Source organism: Neolamprologus brichardi, chromosome 17, assembly GCF_056152115.1.
Source record: "Neolamprologus brichardi isolate AB-2024 chromosome 17, ASM5615211v1, whole genome shotgun sequence".
In the NCBI taxonomy this organism is placed as follows: domain Eukaryota; kingdom Metazoa; phylum Chordata; class Actinopteri; order Cichliformes; family Cichlidae; genus Neolamprologus; species Neolamprologus brichardi.
Window position 1 is genome coordinate 29,072,743 of NC_142120.1, and position 18,603 is coordinate 29,091,345.

Sequence of the window (18,603 nt, forward strand, 5' to 3'; positions counted from 1 at the left end):
GTAGCAGGTATTTATCACAGCCTCCTCTTCCTCATTTGTCTACTGAGTTATCTAATTATCTAGTTTTTGCAGTGTGTGACTTTGTTATGTGTAATAACATTAGGGAAGGATTATGGTGTTTATAAGAGTTTGTTAGGGTCCCACTGTGTCTTTAAAGTGGCAGCATGTGATCACAGTATTTATATCTGTTTCCAGTGAGCCTGAGATTGTTTTTGGAGGCAGGGACAGACTTGTGTAAATCATTGAACAACTTTTTTTTCTCAGTCTGCAGTGTTTAGTTTTCTTTGATGGATCAGACGCACAAAGACAACATGCATGCAATAACCAAAAGCAGGATCCTGTTTTTGTGCATATGTTCACTGACGTCAGTGAAGAGTCAAGGTAAGTACTTAAAGTGATTTCAATTATTACATGATGTTTAGATGGTTTTCATGTTAATGTGAATAATGGGAGTTTATCCAGGAGTTAGTGTCATGAACTGGCTGTGTAATGCAGGCAGGGTAGGACTTAAATGCAGACTCACGGAGACAGCACTTAGACCTCCAAAACATTATGTCGACAAAAAGTACTGCAGCTGGAGGGCGACACAGAGGACAAAGACACAATTGGAGCCTAAGTGTACAAAAAGGTAATATAGAATAAACCCAGGATTAACAAATGAACCTTAAAAACACACAACACCTCAACACATAAGAAACATGACATACTGGGTCAAAAACACCCAGAACCATGACACTTAGACCTGGGACTTTTCACTCCTAATTTATCAAAAAATAAATAAATGTTGCAAATTCTTTATTTAGCAAGTTGAGTTTGAGTTTCATCAATTAAATTAAGTCATTCTTACTTATTTAAATAAAGTATATTAGTTGCTTGATGTTTGGATGTCCTGGTATTGATCTGAGAAAGAAAAAAGAACCTGTATTTATGTCTTTGTTATGATTTTGAGGGTTTTCTTCTAATGGTTTTTCACACCAGCTCAGCAGTGTCCATCAATTAATGTTCCCAGTAATGTGAATGTGATATGAGATGCGGAAGAAGAAATTTCCAGCAATGTAGTTCGATTTAGTTCGAAAGGAGAGGGGGGCCCTGCTGCTTCCAAATAGAGCACATTTCATTCATAATGTTGTAAATCCAAGCCCATTCATGTATTCATGATTTGAATCCTGGTCTGTGCGAAATCCCAGAAATAAAACCTAGACAAAGTGAATCTGTGAACAAAGGTGTAGGTCTATTAGGTTATGTTGTGGTGATCCCCGGGTTGGGGGATTTGTGTTCATACTGGAGTGCAAAATTAAAACCAATGGAAGATGAACAATAAGAGAGAGAAAAGAAGAGGAGAAGAAACAAGCAAAAGATGCAGGTAAGCAGATGTGTCATTGGATAATGGCAGGTCATCCTGAAACAATCAGAATCAGAATACTTTATTAATCCCTAAGGAAATAATGTGGGTTACAGTTGCTCCGAGAAGAAATGGTAAAAATAGCAACAGTAACAGACTAAACTCCAAACAATACATTATGTTACAGATTTTAATATTAATTAGTCATTGTCAATTGTTGATTTGTCCTGTTTTATTGTATGACGAATTATGATGGCTGTTTGGTAGCCATTTGCATACTATGCATACTCTCTCTCTCTTCATATGTGTGTGTGTGTGTGTGTGTGTGTGTGGAGGGGGGTGGTGAGTGTTTGCCAAGGGCGCCAGACAGGCTAGGACTGCCACTGCTTTGGAGTGCGGCAATCCAAAATGTGACAGTAAAGCAAAGATTGCTTTTAGAAGCGCCTTCTTTCAGCAGTTAAATAGTAACAGCCAAACAATCACCAACCACCTGAAAGAGAATAGAGCAGCAACTCTGAAATTGAACTTCTAAAATTGTAATTAATAAGAAAACATTGCAGCTGCTTTGCTGGTTTTGCCAGTAAAGCGATCGCTTTCACTTTATCAGAAATCTTCCTTTCACAACAGGTTAATCAGCAATTACCTTTTATGTACACAATTTAAATTGATGTTTTATTAGTTTTCTTATTTATACAACATGTACAACAAATTCAACTTAATCACCGTGGGGGGAAAAGCAAGGCAAAACAAAACAACAACAAAAGAGACAAACGGACAAAAACAAAACCAAACGAAACACAAAAAAAAATAAACAAACCAAGAAATACAATGACATTATACAAAATCGGGCCTCCCATTTTGTACATATTTCAACCATTTCAACCAATATTCTTCAAATAAGTCCGCCTGCCACTTTAGCCTAAAAGTTATTCTTTCCATAACAAAAATAGTATATATCACATCAATCCATTTATCTATAGTAGGAGTATCCTCTTTAAGCCAAAGGCAAGTTAGAGATTAGATGAAACGTTATTAATCCCTCGGGTGGGTTCCTCCGGGAAATTCAGTTATGGCCTTTTTGGAAGCTACCGACAGCACACTGAACAAATATTTATCCAGTTTGCATAGATTAAGACTCTCTAGGTTGCCTAGGTACAATAATGCAAAATTAAATTGTATTCTCTTTTGGAAGATTGTTTCCATGACCTTATGTATTTCCTTCCAAAATGGAACCACACAGGGACATTCCCAAAAAATGTGGAAATGATTTGCTGTTGCATGTCCACAATGCCTCCAGCATGTTGTATTCTGAGAATAATTGGATTTTTGAGCTGGGGTAATAAAATAACGAATTACATTCTTCCAACTGAATTCCCTCCACGAGGGGGAGCTTGTTACTGACCACTGCTGCCTACAGATCCCATCCCATTCCTCTCCTGTTAGGGATAGATTACTCTCTGTTTCCCATCTTGCTTTAACTTATCTTGTATCATCACCCCGTAGATTGATCAGTGAACAATATAATTTGAAAATAATTTTTTGATAGGGTCCATCTCTATATGCATTCTCGAATATATATATAATCTCTTCCTTCCCAGTTGATAACTGAGGATTTTTAAACTTTTTATTCAGGAAGTCCCTCAGTTGCAAGTATCTAAAAAAATCTTGATTTTGCAACCCAAACTTTTTCTTAAGGTCCTGGAAACTCATCACTTTTCCATTTTTTCAACAAGGTACTGTATGTGGTGAGACCTTTATTTGCCCATGTTTTGAATGTCGAGTCAATCTTACTAGGCAAAAATTCTGGGTCATATGCAAACCACTTAAGGAATCTGGCCCTCTGGTTTAATTGATACTTTTTAAGTACTCTTTCCCATATCTTTAATGAACTTACTATCCAAGGGTTGCCCGGGTCTCCCAGGAGTCGTAACTCTGAAGGATCTCCTATCAGTGCCCCGACAGGGAAATTACCTCCCAAGGACAATTCCACTTCCTTCCATCTTGAACAGTATCCAGGTTTACACCAGCCCACCAGATTTCTTATTTGTGTTGCCCTGTAGTAGTCCTGTAGGCAAGGGAGGCCTAATCCTCCTTTATCCTTGGGAAGCTGAAGTGTTTTGAACTTAATTCTTGGCTTTTTACCCACCCATGTAAATCTTGAGAGGATCCTATCCCATTCTACAAAGTATCGATCAGGATTTTCTATAGAAACAGACTGGAATAAGTACAGTATATTTGGGAGCATATTCATTTTTATGATGTCCACTCTAGAAGAGATGCTTAGATAAGGGGTTAATGACCATCTGCTAATATCTAGCTTTTTTAAGTAGGGGTAGATATTTGATAGTTCTTTTGTCCCGGCTTAGTTTGTATTTGCAGAGCAGATTTTTTTTTTTTTGGATAGGGGGGGGGGGGTATAAAAGCTACTAAGAACTTGGGTTTTATATTCAATTTATATCTCGAGTTAGCCCATCCTCCTTTAACACTGACATGAGCTTGTTACGACCCGTCTAGGGCCAGGCAGTAACACGAGTGAGGCACTCGCATCCCCCCCAAGACCCAAGCAGCCACAAGAGACAAATCCTTTAGTTTCACTGGGATTTATTTACAATGTGGAAAAAAAAAGGAACCAAAACGGGAGTGTCAACGCTTCAGGGTGAGCCAAGGCCAAAACAACAAACAAAACAGATCTAAACAAATCCCACACCCCTGACCTCACCAAAACAAAGTCAAAAATAAAAACAGAGTCTAACCTCCTTAACTAACACAACACAGGAGAAAAACGGGTGATCAAAAGAAAACGGCAGCTCACCCCTACCCACTCCACTTTCACAACTCTCAAAAGCACTGCAGCCAGCAGCTGCCACGGGAAGACTGCTGGGCCATGAGGAGAAACGCGAAGACCTCTCTCGCTGTAGCGCTCCAGCCTCTTTTTAATGGGCGGGTCCTCCAGCTGGAACCAGTCATGTCGTTGCAGTGTATCCATGCACCAATCGGAGGAGGGCCCTGGCACAGCTAAATTAACATAAGACATAACACCTGCACAAAACAAACACGTAAACATGCAAGGTCGTAACAAGCTCCATAAGTGATTCAGTAGGTTTTGATAAGTAAACCAAAACATCATCTGCGAACAAGGCCAATTTCTGCTCACTTCCAGCAATATTAATCCCTTTTATTTTACCATTCTGCCTAATCCTTTGAGCCAATGGCTCTATAAAAATAGCAAATAAGAGTGGACTCAGTGGGCATCCTTGTCTTGTGGAGCTTTCAAGCTTAAAAGCATCTGAAAGTTCACCGTTAATCTTTATTTTTGCAGTTGGGCTATAATACAAAGCCCTCAATAATGTAATGATGGACCCATTAAACCCAAATCTAAGCATTGCTTGGAATAAAAATTCCCATCTCACAGAGTCGAAAGCTTTTTCAGCATCTAGACTCAATAATATAGCTGGTATTTTATTTCGATTAATATGTCTAATAATTTGCAGAGTTCTCTTAACACTATCGTGGGTTTGGCGCGACCTAATAAATCCAGTTTGGTCTAGATTTATTATCCTTGGGATAATCCCTTCAAGTCTCCATGCTATAATTGACGTAAACAATTTGTAATCTACATGTAATACACTTATTGGCCTGTAGTTGGAACATTCTAGTTTGTCTTTATCATCTTTAGGTATAACAGAAATTATGGCTTGGTTCCATGAGGAGGGTGCTTCTCTCTTCGTAAGTAGCCAATTAAATGTTTTAAGTAAGACCGGTGTCAAAGGTTCCCCTAATTTATTATACCACTCCGCAGTAAAACCATCTGTACCTGGAGATTTGTTTGCCTTAAGTTTTCCAATTGCCATGTGAAGTTCTTCCCTTGTAATTTGCTTCACTAATGATTTGTGTTCTTCTACTGTAAGTTTAGGGAGGTGTAACATGTCAAGCAAACTCTCCATTTGATCATCGTTGTTTGTGGGTGGTCGTGAATATAATTTGTCATAGTATCTCTTAAAGCAATCCTTAATTTCCTCTATACCCTGCATTTCCATTTTGGTTTCTGGGTCCCTTATCCTGTATATTGTTCCGTCTGCTTGTTGTTTCCTTAATCTATATGCCAATTGTTTCATATATTTAGCTCCCCCCTCATAATATCTTTGTTTGGTCAACATTAATTTCGTTTGGATGTCATGAGTATATATCTCATTAATTAAATTTCTCTTCTTTGCCATTTCTAATTTTGTCTTAGTATCAATAGTATTTTTATGTGTGGCCTCTAATTACAATAGTTCCGACTGCAACTTCTGGAATCTTGCAACTTTGGATTTTTTAATATTGGAGGTTATAGCAATAACTTTTCCTCTCATCACTGCTTTGCACGAATCCCACAAAATCGGTGGGGGTAACTCATCTTTATCATTGAATTCCAGGTATTCAGCAATGTCTTTTGTCAACTGTTCACATGTCCGTTCATTCAGTATACTAGAATTTAATTTCCAGTTGGTTATTTTTCTCCTTTGAGTAGAGTTTAAAGATAAATATTGAGGGCAGTGATCAGAAAAGTCCATTGGCCCAATATGGCACTCATGTATTCTGTTCATATCAGTACCAAAAGTGAGGAAGTAGTCTATTCTCGAATAAGTTGCATGTGGAGATGAATAGTAAGTATAGTTCCTTGCCGTTGGATTAAGATGCCTCCAAGTATCCACCAATCCCATCTCCTCTATCAGAAGGTTCAGTTTTCTAGTTAGTTTTTGTGATTGAGATATTCTCTTCCCCGATGCGTCCAGATGTGGTTTTAATGTAATATTAAGGTCTCCTCCGCAGACAAGTAATCCCTGTGCCTCTGTCACTACTTTCTCGAGTACTTGCCTATAGAAATCAAATGTGGAACCTGGATGAATATAAACATTATAGAACGTGATCAATTCCCCATCCAATTTGCCCTGTACCAGGATAAATCTGCTTTCTCTATCCCTAATTGTAGCAAAGTGTTCAAAAATGACCCTCCCTGATATTAAAATAACCACCCTCTTCGGTGCTGGGTCCCGAGTTTGCACGTGTGGGGGCCACCTCTATGCCCCGTCTTCTTAGATCCTCCGCTGCGTCCTCTGCGTCCTCGTAAGACCGCGGACCGGTGCTCCAGTATGTACACTTTCATGACCAATTGTTGCAGTTGTATTCATTACTTTGACTTTACTCTTCAGCAGTTTCAACATGTGAAGCACCGGTGATTGAAAATGGTTTTGTACTTGGAGATGTCAAAGAGTACAATGAACGTGAAATCCTAAACTATGAATGCAATCCTCAATATAAACGTGCTCAAGAATTACCTTCAAGGTGCACAAAAAAACGAGACAGAGCAGCGTGGATCCCCACACCTGAATGTGAAGATAAACATAAACAGAATTACATACAGTTTATACATTAAATGCCACTGACTAGTGAGAACTGGAGCTGGATGTTTGGATGTCATGGTATTTGTCTGTCTTGGTACAACACACTAACACATGTGCTTCATTTCCCAACATATGCAGAAATAAAATGTGAGCTGACACTGCCACCACTCCGAGGAACCACATATGAACCTGCTCATAGAAGTAGGTTTTCACCTGGTGAAAAGGTAACAGTTACATGTGAGGAGAGATACTGGATTGGGACAACCCGCACGCGCTCAGTTGAGACTACTTGCAATGAGGATGGACAGTGGTCTGTCAGACCAGTATGTCAAGGTATAAAACTACAAAAGCTTTAGACACATATTCTAAGCTCACTGTTCTTTGCTTTGATGTAGTTCAATCAGCCATGAGGATGATGAACAATTTTTCAAAGATTATCAAGTCTTTCTTTCTTTCCAGAGGTTACATGCAGCCGTCCACAAGATAGACTTTTGTCCTACTGGGAGCGCTCTAGGCGTTGGGAGACAAAGAAATTGGATGATACTGTCAGGTACGCATGTATATCAGGATACAAGAGGAAAGATGGCGTCACTCGGGCCACATGCACCAGAGATGGATGGGAACCAAATCCACTTTGTCAAGGTATGGTGAAGTTTAGTTCACTTTTCTTCTACTTCAGACATGATCTTTTTAATTTCTTTAATATTAGTCCATATTTGAGAAAACAGGAGAGAGCTGCAGAATATCTTTGGTCAAACAGAAGCCTCAAAGGATCATTCAGTCATAGAGTAAAATCTTACGAACCAGCAATATAAATTTTAGAGACTCTGTGTAATAGTTCATAGTGAAAGAAAATGGTAATAACATTCTTTTTTTTTTTATTTGTGTACTAACCAAGCACTAACCGAAAGAGTGTACAAATATTCATTACATGTTATTTTCTGTACAGTTGTCAAAAAACATTTCTACCACCACAACAACTTTCAGCTGGATGTTGAATCCACAACTGAACATTTTTCTTGTCCTTTGACTGAACATGTTCAAATATAAAATACAGAACTGTTAAATGGAATCACATTTACACTGAGGAGCTGCTGCTTTTACTTAAATGATTATATGAAAGTATCTGAATGTTTTACATGACAAAATTATCTGAATCAAAGTAAATGCAGAAGCTTAATAAATGTGTTTTTGTTCCTTTCAGAGATAAAATGCAGGAGGCAACAGTTTAATAATGCAGATATTACTGGAAACATTCAGGCTGAATACAGGTACAACAACCGTGTCCAGTATAACTGCAAGAGAGGTTATGAAGGAAGTTTCACTCTGATCTGTAGAGAAGATGGCTGGCATGGGTCTAATGTATGTACAGGTAAGAAAATGCCATAAACCTAAAATGATACATTTATTCAGTTATTCAAGGACTACTGTTTTTCATGACAAATATAAATGTTGTAAACAACTGATGACAAAAGACAAATATGTAAACTGTATATAAAAGGTGAGCATTGCTTTCAGGACTGAAAAGTGAATCCGATATCAAAGTTCAGTCAACATGAATTCTCTCAAATCGGGCAACTTGCAAAAAAGCATCTGGTTCTACAGAAGTCTATTGAAAAATATCTTTAGATCCCTTGATGAGCTCACAAACATTTTTCTTTTGTGAAGCTCATATATATATCAAAGAGTAACATGCATTTTCCTTGACAATGATGTCATCGCCTTGCCATCCTCTTCGGGGATTTCTTGTCCTGAAAATAAAGTAAAGGTTATACTTTCCACACATACAAATCTGCTTGGGGTTCACTCGGATCCCAGTGCAATACATTTTGTCATCAGATGGTTAGAGCAAGGTTTCGTGCAAAGGTACTGATTTATTTATTTATTTATTTATTTTATTTTGACAGCGCTAACTTATCCAAAAATAATTTCTATGGTATTGCACCAGGTGGCACACGTCAAGCAGACATCACAGAAGAATAACAGGAATAGCAAGTAGGCCTTTGGGTCTCCGGTTGTCCATGTCTGCATCAGAGTATAACTTAGGTTTAACACACACATGCGTATTTACAAACCTAAATATGGAAAGTTGGAACACTGCATAAAATGTCAATACAAAGACAAGTCAATGATTTACAAGTCTCATATTTTAGTCACAATAGAACACAATCTAGACAGAAATCAATCTACCCAGTGAATTGAATTATTGGACTTTGAAGTTTGGTTTATTTAAAGTATCTGTTTGAATCCGGGACCAACCAACAATCACCAACCACCTGAAAGAGAATAGAGCAGCAACTTTGAAAGTGAACTTCTAAAATTGTAAATAATAAGAAAACATTGCAGCTGCTTTGCTGGTTTTGCCAGTAAAACGATCGCTTTCACTTTATCAGAAATCTTCCTTTCACAACAGGTTAATCAGCAATTACCTTTATGTACACTTTCATGACCAATTGTTGCAGTTGTATTCATTACTTTGACTTTCCTCTTCAGCAGTTTCAACATGTGAAGCACCGGTGATTGAAAATGGTTTTGTACTTGGAGATATCAAAGAGTACAATGAACGTGAAATCCTAAACTATGAATGCAATCCTCAATATAAACGTGCTCAAGATTTACCTTCAAGGTGCACAAAGACAGGAGACAGAACAGAGTGGATCCCCACACCTGAATGTGAAGGTAAACATAAATTACATACAGTTTATACATTAAATGCCACTGACTAGTGAGATCTGGAGCTGGATGTCATGGTATTGCTCTGTCTTGGTACTAGTGATGGGTCGTTCGCGAACGAAATGGCTCTTAGAGCCGGGTCTTTGACGTGAACGATGCGAGCCGGCTCCTTATCGCGAGCCGTCACGTGTTTTTTTTTTTCTTTCTTTCTCTCACCCTCTCTCTCTCGCACTTTGTTTCTGCTTCACTCAGCACGCGCGAGCCTTGTGGTTTACGCTGGGCAGAGGGGGGAGGGGCGGTAGTTACACTCAGTAGCACAGGAACAGAGCCAGAGGGAGAGAGAGAGAAAGCCAGGGACAACAACCTCACTTAAAAAGGTATAGTAATCATCCACAACTATTTTCAGTTGCAGATGATAAAGGATTCAGAAAGTTTATTCATGCAGGCCCATATGACAGAGAATATGCATCTTTTTGTTTTCATATTTTAATTTATATTTAATTGTGTTGTGGTTTGCAGTGTTTTGTGTTGTTTCACTTTAAATTTGTTTAAAAGGAAAAAGCTGAAAATGTAAATAGTTAAAAGTTGAAATGTGAATAGCTGGTTTTTGTATTATATGATTTATTTATTAGATTTTATGTGGAGTGAATAAATAAAAGTATATTTACGGTGGCCCCTATCGACAAAGCACGTACAAACTTCAAATCACGTACGAACTCTGAAGCACGTACAAACTCCAAAACACGTAAAAACGCGTACAAGCTCCAAAACACGTAAAAACTCAAAACACGTACAAAAGACAACAGAAGTGCTCCAGGATGCTGGGCGCAGTGTTGAGCTTTTGTTACCTAGTGGCTACACAAGCAGGCAAGTACCAACGACCGGATTTGGTGTGTGGTAGTAACAGGTAAATTAACTTTTTTTTAAATTATTTGAATATATATGAGTGCCTGTGTATAAATACACAAACAATACACATATGCTTTCAATTGTGTAATTTAAGTGATCTATTAGCTCTGCTTTGGAAGTTCAGTTCATGCTAGAAATGTGTTTTGGAGTTTGTACGTGTTTTGTCTCTAGGGGCCACCGCATATATTTATATATAAACATATATAAATAAAACCACTTTTTTTTTTACGTTAGTAATTCCTTTTGTGCATAATTTTATATTATTGTTAATAATAAATTAATTAAAGCAACAAAACAACCTGAAGAGCCGGTTCGGAGCCGAAAGAGCCGGATCTTTTTAGTGAGCCGAACCGAAAGAGCCGGTTCTCTAAAAAGAGCCGGAAATCCCATCACTACTTGGTACAACACACTAACTCATGTGCTGCATTTCCCATCATATGCAGAAATAAAATGTGAGCTGACACTGCCACCACTCCGAGGAACCACATATGAACCTGCTCATAGAAGTAGGTTTTCACCTGATGAAAAGGTAACGGTTACATGTGAGGAGAGATACTGGATTGGGAGAACCCGCACGCGCTCAGTTGAGACTACTTGCAATGAGGATGGACAGTGGTCTGTCAGACCAGTATGTCAAGGTATAAAACTACAAAAGCTTTAGACACATATTCTAAGCTCACTGTTCTTTGCTTTCATGTAGTTCAATCAGCCATGAGGATGATGAACAATTTTTCGAAGATTATCAAGTCTTTCTTTCTTTACAGAGGTTACATGCAGCCGTCCACAAGATAGACTTTTGTCCTACTGGGAGCGCTCTTGGCGTTGGGAGATAAAGAAATTGGATGATACTGTCAGGTACGCATGTATATCAGGATACAAGAGGAAAGATGGCGTCACACGGGCCACATGCACCAGAGATGGATGGGAACCGAATCCACTTTGTCAAGGTATGGTGAAGTTTAGTTCACTTTTCTTCTACTTCAGATATGATCTCTTTAATTTCCATATTTGAGAAAACAGGACAGAAAATAATCTTTCTTGAATTGAAAGGTATCTTTGGTCAAACAGAAGCTTCAAAGGCTCCTCCCAATAAAATCCTTCATTCATACAGTAAGAAAGTGGGAGCCAGCTATATAAAAATTAGAGACTCTGTGATAGTTCGTAGTGAGAGAAAATAGCAATAACATTCATTTGCATTTTTTGTGTATTTGTGTACTAGCCAAGCACTAACCAAAGTAGTGTACAAATACTCATTAGATATTATTTTACTACAATTACAGTTTGCAAGTGACATGTACTACCACATCTTTCAGTTGCATCTTGTTGCATGCAAACTTACCTTATCTTACCCGCATAGTGTTTTGTGGCAGGACAGAACAGTAACAGATAGTATGCTTTACTGCCCAGCAAGTGCAGAAATACAGTGTGAGTTTCTAGATTTTGAATAAGGAAACAGTCTTAAAGTAAATTAATGAATGGTGAAGAAAAATTAACCAGCATACCAAGGTAATGTAGTATCACAGTTGCATGATCATCTTTTTGTCAATCTTGGCTCTTCACTTATTTTCAGAAATTCCACCCTGTGGGATACCTCCAGCTCTTGAGGATGGAGACACCAAGACCGCCATAAAAGAGCATTACAGCCATAATGAAACTATTGAATATATGTGTCAGAGTTACTACATTATGGAGGGAGAGCCTTACAAAACCTGCCTCTATGGTGAATGGACTGGACACATGAGATGCCTCAGTAAGTTACAGTTCTCCCCAATCTTAAGAATAATTTTATCATAATATTCTTTTACATCTTTATCATAATATTCTTATATCTTTGTCTCTTGCAGGGCCTTGCATTGTGAATGAAGATGAAATGAGACAGCATAACATCACCTTGAAATCAAGTGGCACTAAGTATTTAGTTCATGATGAAATAATAGAGTTCAGGTGTACCAGAGGATTATCTACTGGTACTGTGGCAATGCGTCAGAGATGTAATAGTGGTGTGTTAGTCCTACCCACATGCCGAGAGTGAAAAGTTGAAATGATTTCTGATCTTCTGTTTTCAGATGTGGAATAATAAATCACAGATTGTCTGATTTGGTCCATTTTCTGCTTTCTTCTACTTCACACTAGAAGTAAAACTCATATGTTCATACAGACATGTTTCCCATATTTTGCAAGTACACTGACGAAAATTAAAATATATATCTAATCCACAAGCATTCTTAAGCAGTGTTGGTCAAGTTACTTGAAAAAAGTAATCAGTAACTAATTACTGATTACTTCCCCAAAAAAGTAATCCCGTTACTTTACTGATTACTTATTATCAAAAGAAATTAGTTACTTAGTTACTTTTTAAAAACACGATTTACAACCTGAATAGGTGATAAAGCGATAGATCTGTCAGCCCAGTTCTACTTTTTCTGCATAATCCATCATACAAAATGTAATCAAATGGAAAAGTCTCTTTTTTTTAAACTTGTTTTATCAGTTTTAATCTTTATGCATCAAGCAAAAATTAAATTATATGCACCATTCTCTGACTTGAAGAAATTAGTTTAACATTTAAACCTATTTTCTGCACATTCCAGCACATAAAATAAAATAGTTTTTGTGTTTACACTCAGTCTTTCAAATAGATGCAAGTAAAACACAGCAGAAAATAAATAAAGTCAAAGACTCAGCGGTCATGTTGCTCTGTTTTCACCTGTAAAGCAGGAGTGGGGTAGGCGGAGGTGTGCTCTGGTGCAGGTGTGCCGCAGCAGTCAGTTGAAGAATCCGCGAGTTTCTCTGTGAATTTCCCATTATGTCGTTGCTCACTCGGGGGTTGTTTAGGGTTTTTTTCGCTGTAAAAAGAAGTTTTCTTCCCACGCACAACGGACGCTAATGTTTTTGTCACTTTTTATGGAATCACACTCAAAGTAAGGTCAGTACTTCCACGCTTTAAACGCTGCACGCTCATACTCTCTCCCGCACTCGATATATGATCCATTGTTGATCTGCACACAGCTGTTGTCACGAACGTCGCACTCGCTTACGTCACTGTCATGAGACATTCTCGCAAAAAAATCGCGGTTTTAGTAACGCAGTAACGCAGCGTTCCTATGGGAAAGTAAGGGTAATCTAATTACCGTTTTTGCAATAGTAAGCCCTTACTTTACTCGTTACTTGAAAAAAGTAATCAGATTACAGTAACGCGTTACAAGTAACGCATTACTGCCCATCTCTGCTCTTAAGTAACGCAAGATGTCATGCATTTATTAAAGTATGGGAAATATGACTAATGCCACTGATTTGTTCTTGTTAACTATGAAGGTTCTTTAAATGAACTTATATGAACATGACAAAAATCATTTTGACTGGTCTGGTTTGCTTACTACTCTTTTGATGTGCTGGAGTCCAATATATTAAGTAACTCTTCAGTGGTTATTGTCACATAATGACTTTTGTTTATGATTACCTAACAGGGTGTGGCGCATTTTTACTCACTGTCACACCTTAACCATTAACCCCTACTGTAGTCTATTTTGTAAATTTCAGTCATTCTAAGTGTGACTGGAGGATTATCACAGGACTTGTTAATCACAAACCAGCAGTCAATGACACACTCCTGCGCCCATCTTTTCATGCTGTCTGCTATAAGTTTCTGAAATCTCCACAAAACATTTTTCAAACAGAATCCTTTCAGTGATTTCATCAACTGCGTCTTAGTTTATTTAATTGCTTGTGAGAAATGGGGTGAAATGGTTTCAATTCCTTACTTTGGTAAAACCTCTCGAATTAAAGCTGAAAGTCTGCATTTCAATCACATCTTGATTATTTGTTTTAAAATCCATTGAGATTGTGTCGAGGCAATATTGAAAAAATTGTGTTAGAGTCAAAAAACTTATGGACTCATCCTGTGTTTTCAGGTTATGAAAGTGGTTCGCTTCTTACCCTGATGCATTATAATACCAGGACAAGTCCATAGTCCATATTTGCAATTATGTTTCTAATGGCAACCTAAAAACAGCATTAGGTGTATCATTAGGTGTATTTTTCTAATAATGCAGTTCTGCTTTTAACCTTTAATCAATCAAGGAGTGTCCAGTAGAGAAAGAGAGATGCACATTTTTGAACTTTGTTTTTTGTTAACTATGCTGAGAAGAAGTAGAATAAATAACATGAGGCCATATTAAGAAATGAAGGCAAATCCTGCATTGCTCAACAGCTACATTTTGTTTTAGTAGTTTGCAAGAGGTCAGAGTTCATCACTGTTGACTTCGACTGCAGTTCTCTCCTTTCTTACAAGATTATCCAAGTTTTTCCCAGTTTGTTCCTAAGTGTAGTTCAGACTGTTCATTTATATTTAGACTGCTTTACTTTAAAAAAAAAATCCAACTCAAACCTTAGTGAAGTCAAAAAATTTATTTGCTCTATTGATTCCTGCAGATGATTAACAGGAATGAAAAAAAAAAGAAAAGAAAGAAAAAGACATTAATCAAATCAACATTTACCATTTATAAATATTTGTGTTTTCACCAACTGGTGAATTGTATTTTTAATGGCATGACATGACCTCATAATAATAATTTATATAACAACCTGAACAACTGAGTTATCTAATTATCAAGTTTTTGCAGTGTGTGACTTTTTTTACGTGTACCAACATTAGGGAAGCATTATGGTGTTTACAAGGGTTTGTTAGGGTCTCACTTTGTCTTTAAAGTGGCAGCATGTGATCACAGTATTTATATCTGTTTCCAGTGAGCCTGAGATTGTTTTTGGAGGCAGGAACAGACTTGTGTAAATTACTGAACAACTTATTTTTTTCTCAGTCTGCAGTGTTTAGTTTTCTTTGAGGGATCAGACGCACAAAGACAACATGCATGCAATAACCAAAAGCAGGATCCTGTTTTTGTGCATATGTTCACTGACATCAGTGAAGAGCCAAGGTAAATATTTCAAGTGATATCAATTATTACATGATGTTTTGGTGGTTTTGATGGTAATGTGAATAATCTGAGTTTATCCAGGAGTTAGTGTCATGAACTGGCTGTGTAATGCAGGCAGGGTAGGACTTAAATGCAGACTTACGGAGACAGCACTTAGACCTCCAAAACATTATGTCGACAAAAAGTACTGCAGCTGGAGGGCGACACAGAGGACAAAGACACAATTGGAGCCTAAGTGTACAAAAAGGTAATATAGAATAAACCCAGGATTACCAAATTAAGCTGAAAAACATACAACACCTCAACACATAAGAAACATGAAATAGTGGGTCAAAAGCACCCAGAACCATGACGCTTAGACCTGGGACTTTTCACTCCTAATTTATCAAAAAATAAATAAATGTTGCATATTCTTTATTTAGCAAGTTGAGTTTGAGTTTCATCAATTAAATTAAGTCATTCTTACTTATTAAAATAAAGTATATTAGTTGCTTGATGTTTGGATGTCCTGGTATTGATCTGAGAAAGAAAAACTAACCTGTGGTTATGTCTTTGAGGGTTTTCTTCTAATGGTTTTTCACACCGGCTCAGCAGTGTCCATCAATTAATGTTCGCAATAATGTGAACGTGATAGGAGATGCAGAAGAAGCGATCTACGGCAATGTAGTTCAAATTAGCTGCAAGTCCAGCAATCACATTCTGACAGGGGCAAGAGAATTGTTCTGAAATTGTAATTAATAAGAAAACATTGCAGCTGCTTTGCTGGTTTTGCCAGTAAAATGATTTTACTTTATCAGAAATCTTCCTTTCACAACAGGTTAATCAGCAATTACCTTTTATGTACACTTTCATGACCAATTGTTGCAGTTGTATTCATTACTTTGACTTTACTCTTCAGCAGTTTCAACATGTGAAGCACCGGTGATTGAAAATGGTTTTGTACTTGGAGATGTCAAAGAGTACAATGAACGTGAAATCCTAAACTATGAATGCAATCCTCAATATAAACGTGCTCAAGAATTACCTTCAAGGTGCACAAAAAAACGAGACAGAGCAGCGTGGATCCCCACACCTGAATGTGAAGATAAACATAAACAGAATTACATACAGTTTATACATTAAATGCCACTGACTAGTGAGAACTGGAGCTGGATGTTTGGATGTCATGGTATTTGTCTGTCTTGGTACAACACACTAACACATGTGCTTCATTTCCCAACATATGCAGAAATAAAATGTGAGCTGACACTGCCACCACTCCGAGGAACCACATATGAACCTGCTCATAGAAGTAGGTTTTCACCTGCTGAAACGGTAAGAGTCACATGTCAGGAGAGATACTGGCTTATGGAAACCCGCACACGCTCAGTTGAGACTACTTGCAATAAGGATGGACAGTGGTCTGTCAGACCAGTATGTCAAGGTGTAAAACTACAAAAGCTTTAGACACATATTCTAAGCTCACTGTTCTTTGCTTTGATGTAGTTCAATCAGCCATGAGGATGATGAACAATTTTTCGAAGATTATCAAGTCTTTCTTTCTTTACAGAGGTTACATGCAGCCGTCCACAAGATAGACTTTTGTCCTACTGGGAGCGCTCTTGGCCTGATGAGACAAAGAAATTGGATTATATTGTCAGGTACACATGTAGATCAGGATACAAGAAGAAAGATGACGTCACTCGGGCCACATGCACCAGAGATGGATGGGAACCGAATCCACTTTGTCAAGGTATGGTGAAGTTTAGTTCACTTTTCTTCTAATTCTGACATGATCTTTTTAATTTCTTTAATATTAGTCCATATTTGAGAAAACAGGAGAGAACTGCAGAATATCTTTGGTCAAACAGAAGCCTCAAAGGATCATTCAGTCATAGAGTAAAAACATGCGAGCCAGCAATATAAATATTAGAGACTCTGTGTGATAGTTCATAGTGAGAGAAAATGGTAATAACATTTTTTTTTTATTTGTGTACTAACCAAGCACTAACCGAAAGAGTGTACAAATATTCATTACATGTTATTTTCTGTACAGTTGTCAAAAAACATTTCTACCACCACAACAACTTTCAGCTGGATGTTGAATCCACAACTGAACATTTTTCTTGTCCTTTGACTGAACATATTCAAATATAAAATACAGAACTGTTAAATGGAATCACATTTACACTGGGGAGCTGCTGTTTTTTTTTATTTAAATAAATATATATTAAAGTATCTGAATGTTTTACATGACAAAATTATCTGAATCAAAGTAAATGCAGAAGCTTAATAAATGTGTTTTTGTTCCTTTCAGAGATAAAATGCAGGAGGCAACAGTTTGATAATGCAGATATTACTGGAAAATTTCAGGCTGAATACAGGTACAACGATCGTGTCCAGTATAACTGCAAGAGAGGTTATGAAGGAAGTTTCACTCTAACCTGTAGAGAAGATGGCTGGCTTAGGTCTAATGAATGTACAGGTAAGAAAATGCAATAAACTTAAAAGGATACATTTATTTATTTATTTGTGGGCTCTTGTTTTTCATGACAAACATAAATATTGTAAAGAACTGATGACAAAAGACAAATATGTAAACTGTATATAAAAGGTAAGTATTGCTTTCAGGACTGAAAAGTGAATCCGATATGAAAGTTCAGTCAACATGAATTCTCTCAAATCGAGGAACTCGCAAAAAAGCATCTGGTTCTACAGAAGTCTATTGAAAAATATCTTTAGATCCCTTGATGAGCTCACAAACATTCTTCATTTGAGAAGCTCATATATATCAAAGAGTAACAAGTGTTTTTCTTGACAATGATGTCATTGCCTTGTCCATCTTCTTCTGGGATTTCTTGTCCTGAAAATAAAGCAAGGGTTATACTTTCCACACAAATCTGCTTGGGGTTCACTTGGATCCCAATGCCATAAATTTTGTCATCAGATAGTTTAAGCGAGGTTTCGTGCCAAGGTCTGCATGCCTACCTATTTTTTTTTTGACAACGCTAACTTCAATTCTATATAGCGCCAAATCACAAAAAAAGTCGCCTCAAGGCGCTTCATAGATACAGAGAAAAACCCAACAATCATATGACCCCCTATGAGCAAGCACTTTGGCGACAGTGGGAAGGAAAAACTCCCTTTTAACAGGAAGAAACCTCCGGCAGAACCAGGCTCAGGGAGGGGCGGCCATCTGCTGCGACCGGTTGGGGTGAGAGAAGAAAGACAGGATAAAAGACATGCTGTGGAAGAGAGACAGAGGTTAATAACAGATATGATTCAATGCAGAGAGGTCTATCAACACATAGTGAGTGATAAAGGTGACTGGAAAGGAAAAACTCAATGCCTCATGGGAATCCCCGGCAGCCTACGTCTATTG

The 18,603-nt window shown here is 37.6% G+C and overlaps 1 protein-coding gene and 1 long non-coding RNA gene across 5 annotated transcripts; both read left to right on the forward strand.

Annotated features, from left to right (window-relative positions):
• Positions 1-207: 207 nt before the first annotated feature.
• Positions 208-12,398, forward strand: LOC102780325 (complement factor H-related protein 3-like). Of its 3 annotated transcripts, none has more exons than XM_087831166.1 (9): positions 208-381; positions 6,865-7,059; positions 7,186-7,368; positions 7,931-8,098; positions 9,220-9,405; positions 10,752-10,946; positions 11,073-11,255; positions 11,879-12,058; positions 12,153-12,398. In XM_087831166.1, exons 1-9 carry the CDS (start codon positions 288-290, stop codon positions 12,338-12,340), a joined length of 1,572 nt encoding a protein of 523 aa, XP_087687292.1. In that variant the 5' UTR covers positions 208-287; the 3' UTR covers positions 12,341-12,398. The 3 variants fall into 3 exon arrangements, with proteins under 3 accessions (XP_087687292.1, XP_087687293.1, XP_087687294.1); XM_087831167.1 differs by having other exon boundaries at positions 9,223-9,405; XM_087831168.1 differs by lacking the exon at positions 9,220-9,405 and having other exon boundaries at positions 209-381.
• Positions 12,399-15,128: 2,730 nt separating this feature from the next.
• Positions 15,129-17,606, forward strand: LOC148097971 (uncharacterized). 2 transcript variants are annotated; one of them, XR_015716707.1, is made up of 4 exons: positions 15,129-15,242; positions 16,471-16,665; positions 16,792-16,974; positions 17,539-17,606. It is a non-coding gene; the product is annotated as an uncharacterized LOC148097971 (long non-coding RNA). The 2 variants fall into 2 exon arrangements; XR_015716706.1 differs by lacking the exon at positions 15,129-15,242 and having other exon boundaries at positions 16,092-16,665.
• Positions 17,607-18,603: the final 997 nt, after the last annotated feature.